At 39.4% G+C, this 21,252-nt stretch overlaps 4 protein-coding genes across 8 annotated transcripts; 3 read left to right on the forward strand and 1 right to left on the reverse strand.

Annotated features, from left to right (window-relative positions):
* Positions 1-277: 277 nt before the first annotated feature.
* On the forward strand, positions 278-2,985 carry LOC119119792 (somatostatin receptor type 5). Its single transcript, XM_037246401.1, has 5 exons — positions 278-967; positions 1,485-1,625; positions 1,699-1,971; positions 2,430-2,576; positions 2,710-2,985. The coding sequence occupies exons 1-5, from the start codon at positions 431-433 to the stop codon at positions 2,905-2,907; spliced, it is 1,296 nt and encodes a 431-aa protein (XP_037102296.1). The 5' UTR covers positions 278-430; the 3' UTR covers positions 2,908-2,985.
* Positions 2,986-7,138: 4,153 nt separating this feature from the next.
* gprc5bb (G protein-coupled receptor, class C, group 5, member Bb) lies at positions 7,139-11,973 on the forward strand. Of its 2 annotated transcripts, none has more exons than XM_037246382.1 (4): positions 7,139-7,600; positions 8,041-9,187; positions 9,965-10,080; positions 10,161-11,973. In XM_037246382.1, the coding sequence occupies exons 1-4, from the start codon at positions 7,589-7,591 to the stop codon at positions 10,203-10,205; spliced, it is 1,320 nt and encodes a 439-aa protein (XP_037102277.1). In that variant the 5' UTR covers positions 7,139-7,588; the 3' UTR covers positions 10,206-11,973. The 2 variants fall into 2 exon arrangements, with proteins under 2 accessions (XP_037102277.1, XP_037102282.1); XM_037246387.1 differs by having other exon boundaries at positions 7,142-7,600; positions 8,071-9,187.
* Positions 11,974-13,355: 1,382 nt separating this feature from the next.
* Positions 13,356-18,301, forward strand: knop1 (lysine-rich nucleolar protein 1). 4 transcript variants are annotated; one of them, XM_037246280.1, is made up of 9 exons: positions 13,458-13,528; positions 13,784-13,858; positions 14,226-14,288; positions 14,375-14,962; positions 15,299-15,409; positions 15,458-16,336; positions 16,409-16,492; positions 16,675-16,743; positions 16,957-18,301. In XM_037246280.1, exons 1-9 carry the CDS (start codon positions 13,490-13,492, stop codon positions 17,260-17,262), a joined length of 2,214 nt encoding a protein of 737 aa, XP_037102175.1. In that variant the 5' UTR covers positions 13,458-13,489; the 3' UTR covers positions 17,263-18,301. The 4 variants fall into 4 exon arrangements, with proteins under 4 accessions (XP_037102157.1, XP_037102175.1, XP_037102148.1 ...); XM_037246271.1 differs by having other exon boundaries at positions 13,461-13,528; positions 15,299-16,185; positions 16,219-16,336; XM_037246262.1 differs by lacking the exon at positions 13,458-13,528 and adding an exon at positions 13,356-13,431 and having other exon boundaries at positions 15,299-16,336.
* On the reverse strand, positions 18,141-20,965 carry exosc1 (exosome component 1). Its single transcript, XM_037246492.1, has 8 exons — positions 20,858-20,965; positions 20,136-20,251; positions 19,864-19,938; positions 19,522-19,610; positions 19,391-19,424; positions 19,262-19,312; positions 18,873-18,957; positions 18,141-18,708 (listed from the first exon to the last, which is right to left on the reverse strand). Exons 1-8 carry the CDS (start codon positions 20,883-20,885, stop codon positions 18,602-18,604), a joined length of 585 nt encoding a protein of 194 aa, XP_037102387.1. The 5' UTR covers positions 20,886-20,965; the 3' UTR covers positions 18,141-18,601.
* Positions 20,966-21,252: the final 287 nt, after the last annotated feature.

Genomic DNA, 21,252 nt, shown 5'->3' on the forward strand with positions numbered 1-21,252 from the left:
GCGAGGTCTGTTGTTCTTGTTTTCCCTACAATTTTGATAAATTTTTCTGTTTTATATTTATTTCGGGGAGGATTCACTTGTGCCTTCCCTCTACTCACAGTTAAAATCCATAATTCAAGCTTTCTCGTGCGTAAAGGTCGAGCGTGACACTGACTGACTATTGACGCACAGCTGGAGCACTCCCATCACATTTGCCGAGAAGTGAAGAGACAGTGGCTCGCGATCCTTTAAGAAAATCCTACGTTTTTGCTTCCAGGAGGATACTCAACACCTTCCATTTATGTAATGTGACCGTGGCGCACGCGCATATTGAGTCGCGTTGGAGGGCTTTCCATGCAGGCTCCGATTTGCGCGCGTATAACAGAACCACCTCGCGCACTCAACCGTCTCAATTAAGGTGATATAAAGTCGGCATCAAACCAGAGAATTTATGGACTCGATTATGGAACAAGAGGATGTGCTCAATTGTTCTTTGGCAACTTCTGCCCTCGCCAATGGCTCCAGCAAATTGACACAGGGTGTCCCCTTCCAGGGGAGCAGCGCCCTGCTAACAGCGATCATCTACATCACAGTCTTCATGGTAGGTTTGGCCGGCAACAGTCTGGCCATCTACGTGGTGCTCCGCTATGCCAACATGAAAACGGTGACCAACATCTACATTCTCAACTTGGCTATCGCCGACGAGCTCTACATCATCGGGCTGCCTTTCCTCACGACGCAGAATGTGCTCTCCTACTGGCCCTTCGGGTCCTTCCTGTGTCGGCTCGTCATGACCGCGGACTCCATGAACCAGTTCACGTCGATTTTCTGCCTCACTGTCATGTCTGTTGACCGCTACCTGGCCGTGGTGCACCCGATCCGGGGAACCAAGTGGAGGCACCCACGCGTGGCCAAGATGGTGAGCGCAACAGTGTGGGCTGTTTCTTTTGTGGTGGTCCTGCCTGTGGTCATCTTCTCTGATGTGCAGGTATGTATTGCTCGTCCTACAGTTCATGGGTCATTCCTGGACGAGAGGATCTTTTTTGTTCCCTCATCCCCAAGAGATCAAATAATGCACAAACATGTACTTGTGTATTGTTTTGTCCTAGTTAGTTAACAAAAAAAAAAAGGTAAACCGTAAACCTGTCTCAGCTTTTCTGCAATGTGTTAGCATCAAAATAAAATGGAATGAATGTTGGTTCCAATAAACATGAATAAAGTTTAGCACTTGGAACAGTGGATATACATAGGCAATCCAATATAATGTAAAAATTATAATGTTGGTTGAATAGAAATTGCAAAACATTGTATGCTATTTTTATTTGCATTTTACACAACCTCCCTACGACTGGAATTGGGTTTTGTTGTATATTCTTTATAATAATGACATTTTGAATTTAACTGTGTGTAAAATGAAACTGATGATCTCTTATTCCTCTTGCCTGTGTATGCCAAAGTTCATGTCATGTTCAAGTTCAGTAACTGGTTCTATAATGTCGCTTTAGGACACATTTAACTCGTGCAACATGATCTGGCCTGAGCCAACAGACGTGTGGTCAACAGCCTTTATTCTCTACACCGCCATAGTAGGCTTCTTTGGACCCCTGCTCATCATCTGCCTCTGCTACCTCCTTATAGTAATCAAGGTGTGTTCGTGAGTGTGTGTCTGCACGTGTGTGTATGTTCATACCATCCATACATGTCTTTATTTTCCCGCAGGTGAAATCCTCCAGCGTGCGGGTGGGCTTCACCTCACGCCGGCGTTCTGAGCGTAAGGTGACGCGGATGGTGGTGGTTATCGTGGTGGTTTTTGTCCTCTGCTGGCTGCCGTTCTTCATCATCAACATCATCAACGTCATGGTCATCATCCCTGAGTCCAGTGCCACCGCTGGAATATACTTCTTTGCCGTCATCCTGTCATATGCCAACTCCTGCGCCAACCCTCTGCTCTATGGTTTCCTCTGTGACAACTTCAAGCAGAGCTTCAGAAAAGTATATTGCTTAACTATTCTTAGCTAAACTTTATTCTCTGTAGTAGACCCTTGATATTTGACCCTCGATATAGAACGCTATCCTAAAGTGTTTCTCTTCTTCGGGAGTCTTTGAGCCATGCTTTGTTTTTTTCCTCACCCAGGACCTGTTTGCCCTGGGTGACCTTACCAGGGTCAATTAAGACTTGGGATAACTGACACACAAACGCTTCCACCACAGTTATTGAATCGATTCAATCATTTTTCTGTTATCATTCATTTTTAGAAATAAATTGGGGATTTGATGCTGAACGAGTGTGGGTTGTTTTTAGAATTGATCATCTGTGTGAAGTACAATATCCTGTTTCACTGGATTTAGTATAAGCAGATAAATACCAAGTCTTCTTTTGTTTTTTTTAGGCATCTCTAAGTACAGCACCTGTTTGGAGTCATTAACACTCTATTGTGGTGGTTCTGCAGGTGTTGTGTGTGAAGAGGTTGAGTTGCAAGGCCCATGGTGTGGATGACGGCGACCCCAGCGCTCGCCGTAGAGTGAGGTCAATGCCAACTGATTGTGCTCCTTACTCTCCTCCCCATCAGGTGTCTTATCGCCCCCAGAGCAGCCAGGTATGTTTGTTTACTTTTTTCCACTGCATATGTGTGAGTCACAAGCACGCTTGGTCATCTTTTATTACATTTAAAGCCTCTTCTTAAACTTATTTGGCCATCTTCTTGTGATCTGTCTTTTCCCTCGCTGAAGATCTTTCCTCAGCCTTCAGGCTTCCAGATTTCTCACACACCTGCTGACTTGCACGGCTGTGACTCTGCATCCAAGCAGTCTACCTCCACAGTCACACAATTCCCCAGGACCATGACAACAATTACAGAAACCCCCATAAACACCCTGGCTGAAATACCGGCTATTTCTACAGTCACGAGAGAGTCTGCCGTCTCTTAGGGAATATAGCCTCTCGAAGAGGAGGTTGAGGATGACAGAAGTGTGCGACGTCCATGTGAAAATTGGCAATCGGGAAGCACATGGGAGAACAAGTAAGCGGAAGGAAAAAGACCCATATATATATATACACACATATATATATATATATATATACACACACACACACATATATATATATATATATATATATATATATATATATATTTATATATATATATATATATATATATATAAAATTACATTTCATTGTAATATATGATACAGAGGACAAAATGCCACTCTTCTAATTTTTCACACACAAAATGAAACAAAAAATACTGTACTGTCATTTTCTTTTATATAAGTAAACATGCTTTTCTTTTGCTACCTTTTGTTGAATTGTAATGAATCTAGTGCATTTATTGTTACGTGTCCTTGTGGATAGATTTCTATTTTTGAGCCTTCTGCTTGTTATTTGCCGGAAACGTTTACAGTTGACTATGTGCTTTTTAATGTAATTCATACACAGAAGTGATTCAATGTTCTTCACTCACTTTTGGTTAAGTGTTGTGTAAATGCAGTTCATTTGCCATTTACCATTTACTTCTACATCATGACATCATTTACATGGATATTTTTTCCAGAAGCTGTGATGGTAGTGAATTAAAGGATTGTAAATTAAGAAAATCAAAACAACAGTCAATGGAAGTGATGTGTTGACGTGACATAAAATTACAAAATTCTCAATTGTGTTCTACCTTAGGCTACATAAATAAAGAACATGACAAGCCCATCAGTTTACAGTTGTGTATGTGAGGAAACCAAAATACAATACATTTTTGTGATTGCTCAAATGTCTCAATGTTGTTATTTGATGAGTTGCTTGGGGGGAAAAAGCAGTGGTCATGAACCAGGCATTTTGGCATGGTACTGTCATACATGACATTAAATCTACCAAGGAATGCACGCAGACAACCTTAAAATAAACATTCTGCGAGACAAAGTGAAGCGGAACTAGGCTGCCCTGATATTAGCCCGCTGAAGGGCTGAGGACATTCTTTTGAAAACACCCATTGGTTCTTATTATGTACTTGTAATTTTGTAGAATGGGGTTTTCCATGTCAACCAGTTTTACTTGCTCTATGTGTTGTGTAAAATAAAACTTGATGCTGTGTTAATGGTCCAAGAGTTTTAATTTGCCAAGACAAAAACAATACTGTCTGCCATTCTAAGCATTCATCATTGGACTCTCAGCATGTCCGGAGTGATGGCGTTAAATCATCACCAATCAACTCTTCAGCCCTCCTTCCATCTGGTGAGTAGTAAGCTTGAAGATCTCTCATCACTATCCTCGAAGACTCTAAATTGTCCATTGATGTGAATGACTGTTTTTCTACTTGGCAATCACTCCAGGTTGTAAACATATATAGCGTTGTGACTTCCTCTTGTCAGAAGGCGCCACCACACCAGCGACTCAAATGAGAACAAGCACTGCGAAAGCCAAAGGTATTTTTCTGCTTTTAGAAGAAGGAAAATTATATTGTCTTGATCGTGATATTTTGTTGCCTGAATCTATGAAGCAATCAATGCAATCAAACAATAACTCTAAATGACACACTTGCTGGCAGTATTTTGGATCAATTCTATGAGGAAACTGCTCCAACAATCTCAGGTTTATTCTTTCAGCTCCTTCCACAGGTGTTTAGTAGGATTTGGACTGTTTACTAGTACAATTTAATTTAACCAATTTACCACTCTTGATGGAATTTTAAAATATATATTTGATATATATTATTTTGTTTCTGTGCAAATAAATAAATAAATAAATAAATAGATAGATAGATAGATAGATAGATAGATAGATAGATAGATAGATAGATAGATAGATAGATAGATAGATAGATAGATAGATAGATAGATAGATAGATAGATAGATAGATAGATAGATAGATAGATAGATAGATAGATAAATAAATAAATAAATAGAGGAGATACATCATAAGTGACAGGAATGACATTTTGTACAGTATAGCACAGTGGAGCCTTCCAGTGTTTTATAATGGATTTTGGGATTCTTGGCTGACTGCTTCTACCGAGTGGCCAGTACATGACATTGCAAGTGACTACTAGATAGCTTAGACTCCAGCAAAGGTAAACCAATTTAGTCAATGAGCCATATAGACTTGAACTTGTGCAAGTATTATGAGGTCTGTTCTCAGAAAAAGATATAGTGTATAAATAATTTTAAATATAAGGAAAAACAATATTGAAGAAGTAATTTCCTCCTAAACCTAATAACTGCTTGGAGCCATGCTCATCAAAATGAGTCTTTAACATCTTTGTGGAATAATGTTGTCAATGTTGTTACTGGTCTTCCACCTGGAATTCTGCCATTGCTGTCACTTTTACCCAGTCTCAGACGAACAAACTTATTTTAAAATGTGATTAATGTAAGTTCAGGATTTAAAAAGTGGGGCAAAGTTTTTTTCTATATTGCGCCTGGGTAGCTTTGAATTTTTTTTTAAATGAAATCCTAATTTAAAAAGTGCATTTATGTTTATCTTTGTTTGATATTTACATTTGTTTGATTATGTTTTTAATGTGGGGACACTGCAAAAAATAAATAAAGTGCAAGTGAGCAATTGTGCCCACTGTACATGTCGACTATTGGATAATTGTGAGGGATAACGGAGGGATTATGGGATGGACCATAATCGACTAGGTTCTATTGGATGGATTTAAGTGATGACTGGATTAGCCAGATTAGAGATAATGTGCTATGAGTCAGCACTTGCATATCTTGTCTCCGTTTAGCATGAGTGGTCCTGATGTCTCTGTGGAAAGATTCAACTCACACTCACTCAATTACATTGGAAACTAACAATTAGACTGTGACGGTTTCGGGCAGTGTTTCCGAATTTTTATTGAGCCATCAGCAAAGGCACATATTTTTTACTAGAATAATATTGGAAATGCCAGTTAAAAAAATGTCTAACAGCCAAAGATTTACATGTCACAAAAGGTACTATGTACAGAACACTATCGCAGTAGAGACAAGGCACTCAAACGATACAATTGCTGAGAATTTTGGTTTAGGGGACAGAATTAAAATCCCATAATAACTCACTGTATTCAACTATGGACTTTGAGGATGGCTGTAATCGATAGAAAATAAAATTGGTGTATCGAGGAAATGGGTTGGAAATATTAATGGTTAAAAATTTTAACAGGTTAATATTTTTACATTTAAAGTCGTGAGCCCCAATTGACCTCAAAGTCTTTCCATATTAGTAGGGTGGGTAAGGTGTAACCGCAGCTTCCAGACAAAAAACACATCTCACTGTAGAAAGACAATTGCCGAATGGATTTTCATGCAATTTTATCCATAGGTTCATGTTTCCCTTTGAATGAGTTATTAAGTAATCATATACTGTAGTAACTCATCATTAGCAAATTATTCACGGGATTAGATCAAGAAAAATGACATTCTACTAGTGTAAAATAAGATTTCTATGCAAATAGTTTCCTGGGCCTCAGATATCGATCAAGATGCAGTCTGATAGCTCCAGTATCCATTGTCCTCTGAATCCAAAGCCTTAAAGGAGATTAGTAATTGAAGTAGCAGTCAAGATAATATGGACCCTCTTACATTTACCGTCCATACATAATCCTACATTTTCAACTGTTACTTCTTTATCTGTGTAGTAAAAACGTAGCTAGTAGCTGGATGATCTACTGATCTTCTTTCCTTACATGCATTTGTTTGTCCCAGAGTTTATTTGTGTACCACAAGCCAGCTTTGGCTTCTCTAATGTCTGACTGTCTATAATCTGTCACCAATGTAGTTGTATGCCAGCAACAGGCTGGATTGCCAAATTCCATGCTGATTGTCATGGGCACCCTCAGATCTTGTTCATCTCCAGGGCAGGAGATTAGTCTACCCAAAAGAGAGTCTTGGCTGAATGATAGGCTGTTATGTAACATTTCCTACAAGGAGGGTCACGTGGCCTCAGCGCGTCATCCATCTGCCTTCATCTATCCAAATCCCCTCCTCACTCAGCTAGCAATACTCTTAATGCACACCTGTGACATGAACGTTGTTGCCTATTATTGTTTTGGTCCACCAAAGAGGAAAGTTCAACAGGCAGCAGCTTCCTGTTATGATGATTAATCCCATGAAGTGGGGAAATAACACAAAGCTTGTGAAAAAAAATAACCTTGGGTGTGAAGAGGTGTGCTCATAATTTCCTGGTTGGATGTGCGCACCAGCAGTCCCTGCTTCCCATACGTGGGTGAGCTCCAGCAAAGCTGGGATTGCATCTCTGTTGACACCTCCGCACAGTCAACATGCAGCAGGGAGAGAGAAACATGCAGACACAGTGACTGGGATGAAGACGGCAGTGGTTGCGAGAAAGAGAGACCTCCAGATAGGTTAAAACAGGGCGAGAGAGTGAAAGGGAGCTATTTGAAGAGGTAGAAGTCGTCAAGTGTTATCATTAATTATTTTTTGGAGTGTGGTCAGCGGGACACAATCTAACAAAGCAACTTGAAGGACGTTTTCAAATGCAACATGGAAGCTGCGGTTCCTGCAAACCTGAGGATTTGAAATGGGATTATTCATTAGAATCAGTTTAATTCTCCGAACGATGGCATGAAGAAAATGATGACAATCCATTATCAGTAATTAAGATTTGAAGCTGTGATGCCCTCAGAGGTAAGTCAATAATCAAATCATGTGTAATTGTTAGTATGCTTTTTAGAAATAATTTGAGGTTTAAATCAGATTTTTATTTTTTTCCCCAAAAACTGAGGATGTTTAGACTAATTTTCTGGTGTAAATTAGGGTATTTCTTATGTTGCAACAGGGCCCAACAAAAAATGCATAATTATGGCTTGCATGAGTACGTGCGTGCGTGTCTGTGTTTTTATGTTCTTAAGCTCGACTTCTCAAAGCCCAGCGTGCAATGTCAGCCCACGCTGTTTCCCGTTGCCAAGGAAACTATTGCCCAGCGCTAAAATCCGTTCTGCGCTGTGAGAGCATGAGTGTGTTTCCACATAGAAGAATATTCATGTCTGATCTGTGACAGATTTTTTTTTAGCAGTGTTCTATAATGTGTCTCTATGATGTGACTTCCTTCTGTCTCACCTAACTAGTTCCTCTCTTGTCTTCAACACCCCTCAAAGATGGCTGTCAACAGTTTCTCCATCTTCCTCCTGCTACTGATGGGCTCTTGCACATCCCATCCATCGCCTCCTCCTCCTCCACTGGGATGTAGTGAGCATGTGGAGCCCTCTTACAGAGTGCTGTGTGACCTGGAGTCGGTGTGGGGCGTCGTTTTGGAGGCCGTGGCTTGTAGCGGGGGCCTCACCTCTCTAATCCTCGCCGCGCTCCTTCTCGTCAAGCTTCGCTCTATTTCAGACCCGGCCAGGCGCTCTGGCGTGGGACCCCTTCTCCTGCTCCTGGGTACACTCCTTGGGATATTCCCCATCTCTCTAGCATTCCTTGTGGGAAAGAACCAGGTCCTATGTGTGATTCGCAGAGCCTTCTGGGGCCCCCTCTTCGCCCTTTGCTTCTCAAGCTTGCTCGTCCAGGGCCTGAGGCTCAGGAGGCTGGTGGCTGGGAAGACGAGCCCCTCAGGAAGCACGCTGGCTGCACTGGGCTTAGCGTTGGCCTTAGTTCAGGGCATTATTTCTGCCGAATGGGTCCTTCTCACCGTCGTCAGGGAGGGTCACCCAGCCTGCGAGTATCCACCTTTGGACTTTGCTCTGGCATGCAGCTACACTTTAGGGCTGCTCCTCATAGCCATGGGGCTCTCTCTCGGGGTAGTGCTGTGTGGGGGCGAACTGGTGGTAGAGGCACCTCGTGAAAGTGACGAGGATCGAGAAGATGAGAGTGACAAAAGGAGATGGAAGTGTAATGCGGTGTGGCTCTTCCTGGCAAGTCTGGCTTCGGCCTTGCTTTGGGTGGCGTGGCTTGGCTTTTATCTCTATGGGAGCCAAGCAATGAGGCTCAGAGGGAAAGTGGGGAGGTCAGGAGGAGGAGCGGGAAAGGTGGAGGACCGTCTGCTGGACGAGCCCGCTCTGGCTGTAGCCCTGGTTGTGCAGGGCTGGATCCTTCTGCTGTTCCACGGCATTCCTGAGAGCCACTTGTGTCTCTGGAACCGTTCACAATGCGCCAGGCAAGGTTTCTTTGACACCAGTGAGACAACGCCTCCTCCACATTTCAGAGATGAGCTCCAAGCACACTCTCAGCAACCCTTCCAGGAAAACCAAGCCTTTTCTATTGAGGAGCACGGTGCAAGTACGCCCATGTTTTTACACGTGTCTTTTGATAGTGTTTGAATTCTGCCTTTCAGTGGAACTCAAGAGGTCACACTTTTGACATCAAACTGGAGAAGAAGCTCACAGCTGGAAATGTACAGTTGCTAGGCAACCAGCAACACAAATCGTCTGGGCTTTTTCTCCATTTAATGTCATATGAATGAATGTAAAATTCAGAAACAGCAAAACTTCTGTCGAGTGAATTAATCAAAAGCAGACTGACTCACGACATGAAGCCCCACCCACTCTTCACGAGTGCAGCTTCTATTATGTAACATGCTCATCCTCATCGACAATGGAGAGGGAGACTCTAAAAGAGCTTGCCAAAATAGTACAAAAGAGAACCACAAGAATTAATAATCATACAAAATCTTGCGATGTAGGGTTATTTTCTGTAGAATGTGTACATTTAGACTCTAATTACCAAAATGAGTCACAACATTGCTAAATGATCATTTTACAGTACTTGCTGATCTCACACATCCTTTCACAGAAGCAAGATGGCTGTCTTTTGTGTTGACTGTGGAATAATGGCATCATAAATGAATATGAGTAATAACATAAAGAACCTTAAAATTAATATTTACTGGAGTAAACGTACATGGACCAATCGCAAGAGAGAACTTGCTAAATGTAATGAAGCATAAGCAGTGTATGTATTTTTAGACTTCAGAGTCATTTTGGGCAAGAAAAATGATTGTAAAAGCAAAAAATGCACTTTCCAATTTCACTGACTTTACTTTGCTTGATCATTCAGCTCTTCGAAGTGGAAACTATCACCAGAGCGGTCACGGCAGTGTTCGCCCTGGCATCGCCTTCAGAGGTCACGTATACCAACCGACTGAAATGGCTCTTGTTATGAATGGCGGCACGGTAAGTGTGTCTCTCAAAATATGTCACTCGTCAAAAATCAGTAGTTTCAGAAGACCAACTTGATTTTCACCTTCATATAGATGCCCACGGCCCCCATTAACTACACTGGAAGACGACTGTGGTAAAGTGGTCATGGGACTTGAGCTTCTGTATCACTATGTTGCTTAATCCCCTGATTCCTGACGAGGAGTAATAATTACAAAAAGACATAACCTATCATCCAGGATGGACTGACAACAGCTCAACACATTTCATGTTCCTGCATGATTGTTTGAATTCTGCATTTTGAAAGCTATTGTTGAAAGGTTGTGTCACTTTCCTCAAATAAAAGGAGTGGAAATGACAGTGACAGTACGGATGAGGACAGTGATTTAATATTAGCGATGCACAGATGTTTGGAATATGTAAATACGATAACAGCAAATGTTTCAGGTGGACCGATAATGCGTGGGGTTGAGGATTATACAAACCTTCAGGATATGAATTTACAGAATATCCTACAAAAGCTTGCTACGTCTTGTATTTTTCCCGCCATTTCGCTATTCCATTAGAGTGCTACAGTACAGCGCTTGTTCGTATTGCCCGTAATCTTGCACAAAACGAAAGTCTGTGGACAACTTAAAAAGCCATTTACCAATGCACTCAACAGTGAAATCATTAGGTACACTGGTACACCTTTTACATGCATCATCTATTCAGGACCCAAACAAGAGCTGAGTTTTGATTCTCATATACATTACCCGAGATGGTATAAATACAATTTAGTGTGATGCAGTTTAATTTTACAATAAAACCAAAACAATATGCATATTGTGAAATGAACATGAAGGAATGAGCATTCAAGCTCTTGCAATGGATCTCATTAGTGGTGAGGTCATGGCACCCGAGTGAGGTGGTCAAAGGTTATCAATTGTCCAAATTTACTTTGTTTGGCTGAAAATGATGATTCATTAATGCTTTTATATTTTTGGTCCTTTAACACAACAACAAAAATATGAATTACAAACAGAATATTTGAGTGTTTTACAACATTTTGACCTTTAGTGTTTAACTTTACAATGGAGAGGACTTTCCAAACATAAAATTAGGCAAAAAAAAGAATTAACTGATGGTCTTAAATACTCTTACTGGCAGAATTGTAATTGGAATTTAGACCTTAACCCAAATATGGACTGCGTGTGAGAGTCTTATTGAAATTGCTGGCAGTGATTGTCCACGGTAACGTAACAACTGGACAACCAGTGGTCATTGTCTCAGGAGTTTAATGGGTTGAATGATCACAACGTTATTGAGCGGAAAGACGGCGCAATTTTCAGTGACTCCATATGCATCATTGGCTCATATTTTGAGAAATCAAGAGTATCGGCAAACTTCTGACAGTTTCACAATTGGTAAATCAATTGGTGAATAAATAGAAAGGAGATGATAGTTATTTCAGTATTCATAGATTTTGTGACATTTTTGTTTGATGGTATAGATATTTGTAATGTAAAATGGGTGCCTTGCCTTAACAACACCTGGGAAACACTGCATTAGATTTTGCAAGTGTACCTAATGATGTAACCAATGAGTGTAAATATATGTGATACAGTACAAGGTTTAAGATATCTTGGAAGCTGTATTTTGCACTTTATGAGAGTTAATATGATCTCTGTGGTAATATTTGGGAATAGGTCAACTATTTTGATATTTTGTCAATATGATTTCATTTTGTTTTTTTCTAAGATTTTGATGTCAATATTCAATAAATGATTAAAACAAACACCGTATGGCCAGATGTCAAAAGATCCTATCAATAATGTAGACGAGAGGTTGTTAAATCATCTGTTTGTCATCTGGCCATCAGTTTTGGTATATTTTGTACTGTGATGTGTGATTGTCACCAAATTGTTATGTATGACAGTGTTGCTGTGAAATAGGGCAATGTGATTCCTACAAAATTTGAAATTGTTCCAGTTTGAACGTGAATAATATAAAACGTAAAAAAAAATCTTGTTTGCAAATGCATTTAGTTTTCAGGCAATATAGTCTGTGTGATACTGGCATAATACTACGGTGCAATTTATGACTCAAAATGTTCACTATTGCTGTGGGTGTTCAAATTCTAATCAAGTGGTCCATTTTGCACTAAATCTGATTTTCTGACTAAGGAACTATTGTAAGGTTTCTGCAATGTTGCTTTTGTTAGTGAGATTTATGCTACAATTTTGTATACTGCAAATATCAACTTGACATTTTACATTATTATTTAATATTTTAATATTAATGACTTTCAATCAAGTAAGTCTTAAATTGTGAAAAGCACTGGTATTGACCTTTTAAGGATTTTATGGCAACTGCACTGTCACTGTTTTAAGGCAGCATAATATGAATGTTTGTAATGTAATTTGCACAGAGTGACTAATACATCGTGCACATTTTCTCTTATAAAAGGTCGCCTTCATTTGTCATCAGACTCCTGCCCTGGTATGCATAATTGCACTGTGATAATATCCGTTCGGGTGAGCTGGAGCTTTTCCCAACTCTACTTTGGGCACTGGCGATGTACACCCAAGGGTGGTGGAAAGTCAATTGCAGGGCACACAGTGTGGGAAGAGGTCAGTGTGTCGAAGACCCAATTTTCACACAAGCACAGGGAGAACATGCAAGCTCCACACAGGAAGGCCAGAGTCAAGATTCAAAGTCCAACCATGTCTCCATGGTCCTCCAAGTGTGTGCATCATTCCAGCACCACTGATGCACCAACACTGGAAAAAGACCATTCATGTTTTGAGCAAAGCAGTAAATAAAATATCAAATAATTTGAATCACCCAACTCAACCACCAAGGGCTTTTTGTAAGATGTTTAGTCTTGCCACATATTTGGCTGTTTAGTGCAATCGTGCAACTTATATAGGCACCTGAGAAAAACCTACTTTAAAATATCGCTCTTTAAAATTAAAACTGAAACGTAGATTTTCATTTGATTACTAAGTTAAGTGCAATCGTGCAATTTATAGGCACCTGAGAAACATATACTTAACGATATTGCTCTTTACAATTGACGTAAATTTTAATCTGAATACTAATGTTTGAAATTTTGCTTAAAAGTACAAGCTAGCTGTAACTAAACCTTGCCGTTATGCTAATTGGTAAAAAAAAAAAAAAAGAAACGCACCTTAAAATTATACATAATATTATCGCGTTTTTATTTTTATTTTTAAATAATATGACTAGCAGTTGCACTAGTTGACTAGCACTACTTTGATGAACAGCGACAACATTTCCGAAAACTCTTCCACTGGAAGCAAAGGAAATCACTTCCGGGTCAGAAAAGTCCTGCTCGGCACGTGAATGAATCAAATGTGCAAAGTAAGTGAAACTATTCTAATGGTTGGCGTCTATCTTGCTAACTTATCTACACTATGTTATGCCATTATTTTGCGCACTGTGCTTTAGGAAAAAACATGTAAGTTATGTTGGTGTAGCGTTCTTTCAAGCTTCAAACAACAGTGCAACAAAGCAATCGTGACGTGCAGCCGGTTTGGGTTTATTTTTCATAGTATTTGTGTGTTTGCCTTCCAATAATTGATAGACTAACTTTCTTTCCCGTCGTCCATCAACTTGGACTGCTACGATTCTTCTTTTAAAAATCAAAACAGAGCAGTCGGGAAACAAATATAACTAGCTAACCCTGTTTGTTTCATCCATTAATTAATTTCAGAGGGATTCTGAAGAAGTGCTCTTTATTTCCGAATGGATTTCACCTAGACCCAAGCTGACTGTTGTCATTGATCAGGTAATTTATGTAATAATCAGTTAATCTCAAAGTTATTTCCTCATTGGTCAAATTCAGAGTTAAAGTGAAATTGCATTTACTGATTGTCTGCTGTATAAGAACAAAAAGGTGAAAAATAGTGCAAAACTTGATTTTAAGTCATTATTAATATTAGAGAATTGCTATTTTCATTTTTGCATGAGTAAATAGCTAACAATATGGCCAGTGTATGAATTCATTTTACATATCAATATTTGTCTTAAGAACATCTACAGTGTGAATAATTATGGATTGGACTGTATAGAGCTGCAGGACCTTGTCAAATGTGATTGTGGTCTTCATTATATTTAATGTCACTCGTACTCAATTCGGTTGTGTTCCCCAATAGGTGAGGCGACTTGCCCTGCAAAGAGACATTGATCAGGAATCTCTCCCGAAGCAGATCTCAGAGGTTTGGCACACACACTTATGTGATCGGCTTGGTAATGAAATATAACGTATGGAATCTGAATGTGTAATCACATTTTTGTCCACCAGTCAAATGACAGGTCTGCTCTTGTGAAAAGATGTGAGGAGAAGATGAAAATGAAAAAAGAGGATGTGATAGATGAGAATGTTGAAAAGTATTCCAAGAAGAAACAAACTTCACCTCAAAAAATGAACGTTTCCACAGTTGATGAGACAGCCCAGCGTGTGGACATGAAAAAGAAACAATTTCAAAAATATGACTCGGTAGTTACAGTCCAGGGGCCTTTAGAAGTAGGCGGTGAGGAAAAACCGAAGAAGAAAGTGGTGAATGGTTGTAATATAATAGATGGGAATTGTAATGAAACAAACATAAAGAAAACACAGACCGACATTCAAAAAGGAACCAAGAAAACAAGTAATGACAAAAAGTCCAAAAATAAAACCCTGACTAATCATGAAAATCATCAAGATGACGAGAAAGTGGCAGAGCAACCCAAAAAACGAAAAAATGAAATTCATGATGAAAAAGTGGCAAAGAAAGCCAAGAAAGAAAAAAATAAGGTTAATGATGAGATAGTGGCAAAGAAAGCAAAAAAAGAAAAAAATGAAATTCTTGACAAAAAAGTGTCAAAGAAAGCCATGAAAGAAAAAAACGAGGTTCATGACAAGAAAATGTCAAAGAAAGCCAGTAAAGAAAAAAATAAAATTCTTGACAAAAAAGTGTCAAAGAAAGCCATGAAAGAAAAAAACCAGGTTCATGACAAGAAAATGTCAAAGAAAGCCAGTAAAGAAAAAAATAAAATTCTTGACAAAAAAGTGGCAAAGAAAGCCATGAAAGAAAAAAAAGAAGTTCATGACGAGAAAGTGTCAAAGAAAGGCAGTAAAGAAAAAAATGAGGTTCATGACGAGAAAGTGTCAAAGAAAGCCAGTAAAGAAGAAAATAAAATTCTTGGCCAAAAAGTGTCAAAGAAAGCCATGAATGAAACAATTGAGGTTCATGACGAGAAAGTGTCAAAGAAAGCCAGTAAAGAAAAAAATGAGGTTCATGACGAGAAAGGGTCAAAGAAACCCAAGGAAGAAAAAAATGAGGTTCATGATGAGAAAGTGTCAAAGAAAGCCCGCAAAAAAAAAAAAGAGGTTCAGGACGAGAACGTGGCAAAGAAACCCAAGAAAGAAAAAAATGAGGTCCATGATGAGAACGTGGCAAAGAAACCCAAGAAAGACAAAAATGAGGTTCATGATGAGAAAATGGCAAAGAAACCCAAGAAAGACAAAAATGAGGTTCATGATACTAACCATGTTACAGATGACAGTGCAGTCATCAAGGTGAAGGTGAAAAAGGAAAAGGACAAAAGTGAGTGTAAGGAGAAAAAAGTGAAAGATATGGCAACACAAATTGAACATGAAGAGGTTTGGATGGGGGGAAAAGAAAAGAAGGTACTGAAGAAAGCCAAGAAAGAACCTAATAAGATGCCACTCGTAAGTGCAGGGGATATTAAACACAAGGCAAAGACGAAAAAGAATGTAGCGGAACAGACTGAAACAAGTATTAAGAAGAAAACCGCTAAGTTAAAATTATCAGAGAGTGAAGTGGCCACAGAAACGTCAGAGGGGCTTTGTGAGCTTAAGCCAAAGAAGAAGAAAAAGAAGGATGCTTCACCAGATAAAGAACAACCTGTGGATTCCAGTAAAGCGGCAGCACGGAAGCAAGAAAAAGCCGCAAAGAGTGACGTAGAGGAAGGTGAGACAAAACAAAAGGAAAAAAAAGAAAAGCCCAAGAAGAGAAAACCGTCTGGGCTCGGCACAGATGAAGAAACTGCATCTGTGAAGAAGAAAAAACAAAAAATAGAAGAGCCTAATTGTGAAGAAACGCAACACCAGGAACCAAACAAGAAAAGAAAAAAGAAAAGTCCTGTTAAGAAAGAGAAAGTGCTTGAGGGAGTGTGTCCTGACTCCTGCATGAAGAAGAAAGAGATTCAAAGGAAACCGAAGAAGGTGGAGGAAATTAAAGTCGAATCGGACCATCAATGGGTGAGTGTATCCTTGTGTCATATTGTTGAACATTTTAGCCATGCTTACTAACTTTTGGGGTTTGTGTTCTAGGATGATTTGAGGAGAGTTCCCCAAGTGGACGTCGTCTTCTTGTCAGAGAAGACCGGAAACACTGACGAGCTGACCATCAACCAGGTAAAAAGGAATCATCATGTTTTGCATGCCACAACATAATTCAAATCTAAAGCTTTTTGGTCTTCATTGCTTTCATGACTTTTGGATGGTCAAATAGGCTACTGGAAAAATGTTTACTGCGTTCTGCTAATTCTGTCGAGTCCGCTCCGTGTTTGTTGATGAAGTGTTCTGCTCTAACACAGGAAAGGCGACAGGCTTTACAAATGGAGGTCGACAAGGCTTCGCACCCTCAAAAAGCGGACCAAGCTTCAGTCAGTGATTCTTCTTTCTTTGGTCTTTAAAGTGCTTTGGTTGCCATGTCCATCAAAGTGCACAACAGTGATATAAAAAAAAGAATCTTTGTTAAGATATCTTATAGTCGTAGTCAAATTTGACTGCAGATTTTGACAGTATAAATCAAAGCAACTGTGTTCTCTGAAGTTCATTTGTGTCGCTTTCTAATTGCTTCTCCAATCTCATTCCAGGGGTTTGGTCAGTGGAGCACCGCCCAGTTTGAAAACTGTCAACAGCAACAGAAGTTTCTCAGGTTGATGGGTGGCTTCAAGAACTTCCAGCCAGCTGCTGTTGCAAGCACGCCAAAGCCAAATATGGCACTGGACAAAGTCGCACAGGAGCGCTTGCAGCAAGGACTCTGGAGCGAGTTTGAGCGCGCTCACTCACGCAGAATAGACTTTAACAACCAAGGTGCAGGACTTGGCTTCAGCAAATCTCCCCAAAAACAGTTCTTTATTGACATCAACGCATGTCATTCTGTCCACTTTGATGACTGAGCTTTGTAGATCGTTTAAAGGTGGAGTTTGCAGTTTTCAAGCTAGCAAGGTTTGAATGTTTTGGCAACGGGCTTAATTTGAACTTTTTTTAAACATTATTTTCTGGATTACACATTTAACTAATCCGCCCATGCAAATTATGAGCATAGCTCGGGCACACCTTCTTTTCACCTTTTGAGTTTCTGGTAGGCTATTCTTGTCATGGTGGGACAAGGTTTAAAGTGACACTTTCAACAGTAAATTTTAACTCAAGATGGTTTTGTGGTTATAACACTGATTTAAAAACATACTATTTTTCCTCTAGCACACGAGGTTTTTTTTGTCCTTCCAAGTATAAATCTAAAATCTCATAAAATCTAAGATCACAATCTAAATTTGATCATGCATTGTAATTTCAAGCTAAGACCTTTAAGAAAAAATACCCTTAATTCATAAATATAAAATATATTACAGCTATTGTTATTATGAAAATGTGCCAGAGAAGAAACTAGGGCAGATTCTGAATCAGCCGGAAAAAAAATCATCTGAAAATACATGCACCATTGATTAGAAAAAACATTGACCAGTGTAGTTCTTAAAATACAATTTTAGGTGGAAAATGGGGCGAGGTATGATTTTTTTAAAGATCATTGTGATTTTCTACTGTCATTGTCATTTTATATAGTTTTAAGATATGGCTTTTTTTTTTTTTTTTTTTAAACTGCAAACTCCAGCTTTAGTATTGTTTTAACTTTAGTATTGTTTTAACTGTTTCCATTGCACCAAGCTCTTTACTTTAGGAATCCCTGTAAATAAAGAAATGTTACACAACTGCTCTCTGTATTTTTCCAGTTGTGAAGGTACAATCAATATTTATTAAAAAAAAAAAAGGGCAAAGCAAGGATAACATTTTCATTATATTTTTTTCTCGCAAACATCTTCAGTAAAGTGAAGTGTTCATTAAAAATAAATTCTGCGTTAATTGTAGGCTCAATGTACTGGAAAACAAGAAATTTAACTGAAATTGATACAAATGGAATCCATGGTGTGTGTGGTGGGGGAAAAAATGAGCACCAAAAGATGCAAACTGAATCGTATTATTTGAGTACAACCTCGCGAAGCTGCTTTTGAATGCAGTTCAGACTTCAGTTTATCATTGGTGCATAACCACCAGAGAAAATGAGAAATGTACATGTTAACATTGTGTCCGAGCTGATATTCTGACAAAATGTAAAAGAAATAAAACAATATTTTCCCCAAGCAAAACAATAATGCTCATTCGGGGAGGCCCCGGAGTCACCCAGGGAAGAGGAGGGGGAAGCTGTGTGTTCCTTGTGAAGAAAATCAAGTGTCAAGTTTGTCACGCTTGCAGATACTCTGGCTGGACCCTTGCCACTTTGCGAAACTCTTTGGCATGCGTCTGTGGACACTGCATCTCGCACCAGCTGATCGGAACCATCTGTGCACCTAGTGTACAAGTACGACAAGTATTTTTAGTGTCACGTGTGGAGCCTGCTGTATTTACAAAAAAAAAAAAAGATAGATACATACATTATATATTAAACGCTTTTTGTGTACTGTGCATAGTCACTAAATATATTAGCCAAAAAAGTAATTTCAAAGAGTTTTACCTGCTTCACTGTGAGCCACTACCACGCCAAGTTCATTTTCAGCTGTCGTCAGCAGGTAGTTGGACTGCACATCACCCAGAGAAATCTGTCACAGTTCAGGTCAAGAATACCACAACATGCTATAAACGCAATATTTAGCCACAAGCAGATACATTCATTTTGGTACTGCTACTGTTGATGTGACGGAAGAAGATACAGAGGACAGAGTGAGATGGAAACGATTGATCTGCCCCTAATGGGGGCAGATGAAAGAAGTCCACATTCCACAAACAAAATATTGTGTTTCAACTAGTTGGGCTGCACAGAATCTATTCCAAAGAAATTTTCAGGGTTAACTTCCTCTTTAAATAATATGTAATATGCTGCAATTCATTCAAAACAAAGGATACCACTTTAGCCAGGACAATGTCGCCAGGTCTGAAACATTTGTACGTCTCCACCTGCAGAGAAGATGCGTCCAAAACACATCGTCTTAAATGACATGTTTGATGACGTCGTGACTACTCTTTCAAACTAACCTTGTCTTTCTCTGTTGCCCGGACATCTTCTTTTCTGAGGGTTTTGGAAACGAGGAGTAGTTTTTGCATTATACGATGGTGAGGCAGTGAAAAACAGGGATCCTTTGAAGCACACATTAGCTGTACAGTACCTGATCGTTCCTCTGAAGCGGTCCTTCAGGGGTGTGGAGCCGACATAAAGTATGTGGACCTTAGCAAACCTGGGATTGATACTGGTCACCTGGTCAATCAAAAATAAAAAGGCATTTATGTTTATCTGCACAAACCAAGTTTATCTGTACAAAATAAAGAATATTGTACTTGTGAGTGGTATGCCTGCTACGCGTGAATTACTGTAGCATCTGCTGTTTACCGTTTATTTAATCACGGGTACCTACTGCAGATCTATTCTCCTCTCATTTTGTTTGTCGTGACCAATGTTTATATTGTGTATTTACTGTGAAACATCTAGCAATCAAGTCACATTGAATTACCTTGCAAGTAACAATTGCCCCAACATCAGGAAGTAGCTGTGTTTCTGTTTCTCTCACAACAGAGATGACTGGTAACTAGAAAAGAAGACAAGAAACAAATCACAATTAGTGTACAAATACTCCACCTTTTAAATTCTTTTGATTCCATTTGTGGTTAAATAGGCCTGACAACATGTCACTGAACAATGCTGTAACACATTCCCACGCAGATGAATGTCTTGGCAGCTTCGTCCGACTGCACACGAGCCCTCACGAGCCATCACAGCCCTCACCTCTTCGCCTTCATTTTTCTTGAGCACGTAGCCTGCTAGCGAGGAGTAAATGTAGCCATGCCGCATGTATACGCCTGTCCCAGGAGCACAGTCTTCCACACTACAAAGTTTATCACCTGAAGACAAAACGGACACTCTTATTGAAGGAAAACGTACAGATGAGATGAGGGTGCACAAAAACTGTCTCAGGTCATACATTATTGTATCGAATCAATTTCACGTTAGTGGCTTTTATCAATAGGAATGGTTTTATCTGTGCATTTATTAGTATTATTACTTTAATACACATTTCTCCCTGAACCCAACCAAGGATTTAAACATAAGCCAGAAAGGAATGCTGCTATCCTGCCTGGGGCGATGGGCAGGACTGCTGATGATAAAACCTGCCCTGGAAAGTAAAAGTCAACACAATCCACACACGACGATAAGACGAAATGACTCCCTCGTTTAACGTAACATAACGTAGCGACGCTGTGAGACACATTCAAATAGTTGCAACACGGATTTTAATGAGTACCAAAATTAAAACGCGTGGTAGCAACTATTTAGCATGATTTAGCCTTTCAACCGATAGTTTGAGGTTTACCAGAAAATAGTGCCTTTCACAAATACAATCTGTAGAAGATGCCAGACTAATGATGGAATCACAAATATTTCCGGACACAGGTCCCTGTTTAAATCGAAGCAACACAGGTTAATGTCACAAAATACAAGAAACTCACCAGGAACACACAGCTTCATGGGTGACATGTTTGCGAGAAGAACTGCTTGCAAGGCGATTGGTTGTGACGAAAGGTTGAGGCTGATCCTGATTGGTCAGTTACACTCGGAAAAGGAAAGGCAGACTCCCGGTTCAAGATGGCGAACATCCTGACATAGTTTTACATAGTTACATTCCTAAAGTGTTTTTTCCAGAAAACACGAAAAACTGAATCAAATACTGAATATATTCATTAATATTTAATAATATTGATATTTTTAAAGATCTGAATGAATGAATGTTCAGCTGAACTGCCAAAAGTGACATAGTTTACTTTACATATTTTCATATGTAACAATATGAAAATAGGTTAAAAATAATTAGAGATTTCTCATCATGAAAAAAACGTATTTTACA

This window comes from Syngnathus acus, chromosome 1, assembly GCF_901709675.1.
Source record: "Syngnathus acus chromosome 1, fSynAcu1.2, whole genome shotgun sequence".
Lineage (NCBI taxonomy): Eukaryota > Metazoa > Chordata > Actinopteri > Syngnathiformes > Syngnathidae > Syngnathus > Syngnathus acus.

What these genes read in the sequence shown, in the direction of transcription:
- LOC119119792 (XM_037246401.1), top strand. Translation starts at nt 431, where the DNA reads ATGGACTCGATTATGGAACAAGAGGATGTGCTCAATTGTTCTTTGGCA. An exon ending in TCATCTTCTCTGATGTGCAG is followed by an intron (nt 968 to 1,484) that starts GTATGTATTGCT and finishes ATGTCGCTTTAG; the next exon opens with GACACATTTAACTCGTGCAA. An exon ending in ACCTCCTTATAGTAATCAAG is followed by an intron (nt 1,626 to 1,698) that starts GTGTGTTCGTGA and finishes ATTTTCCCGCAG; the next exon opens with GTGAAATCCTCCAGCGTGCG.
- gprc5bb (XM_037246382.1), top strand. An exon ending in TATTGAGGAGCACGGTGCAA is followed by an intron (nt 9,188 to 9,964) that starts GTACGCCCATGT and finishes TTGATCATTCAG; the next exon opens with CTCTTCGAAGTGGAAACTAT. An exon ending in TTGTTATGAATGGCGGCACG is followed by an intron (nt 10,081 to 10,160) that starts GTAAGTGTGTCT and finishes ACCTTCATATAG; the next exon opens with ATGCCCACGGCCCCCATTAA.
- exosc1 (XM_037246492.1), bottom strand. Translation starts at nt 20,885, where the DNA reads ATGTCACCCATGAAGCTGTGTGTTCCTG. An exon ending in AGAAAAATGAAGGCGAAGAG is followed by an intron (nt 19,939 to 20,135) that starts GTGAGGGCTGTG and finishes CTTCTTTTCTAG; the next exon opens with TTACCAGTCATCTCTGTTGT. An exon ending in CGCTTCAGAGGAACGATCAG is followed by an intron (nt 19,425 to 19,521) that starts GTACTGTACAGC and finishes CAAAACCCTCAG; the next exon opens with AAAAGAAGATGTCCGGGCAA.
- knop1 (XM_037246253.1), top strand. Translation starts at nt 13,490, where the DNA reads ATGCCATTATTTTGCGCACTGTGCTTTAGGAAAAAACAT. An exon ending in CCATGAAAGAAAAAAACGAG is followed by an intron (nt 14,963 to 15,298) that starts GTTCATGACAAG and finishes GAAACAATTGAG; the next exon opens with GTTCATGACGAGAAAGTGTC. An exon ending in AAAAAGCGGACCAAGCTTCA is followed by an intron (nt 16,744 to 16,956) that starts GTCAGTGATTCT and finishes ATCTCATTCCAG; the next exon opens with GGGTTTGGTCAGTGGAGCAC.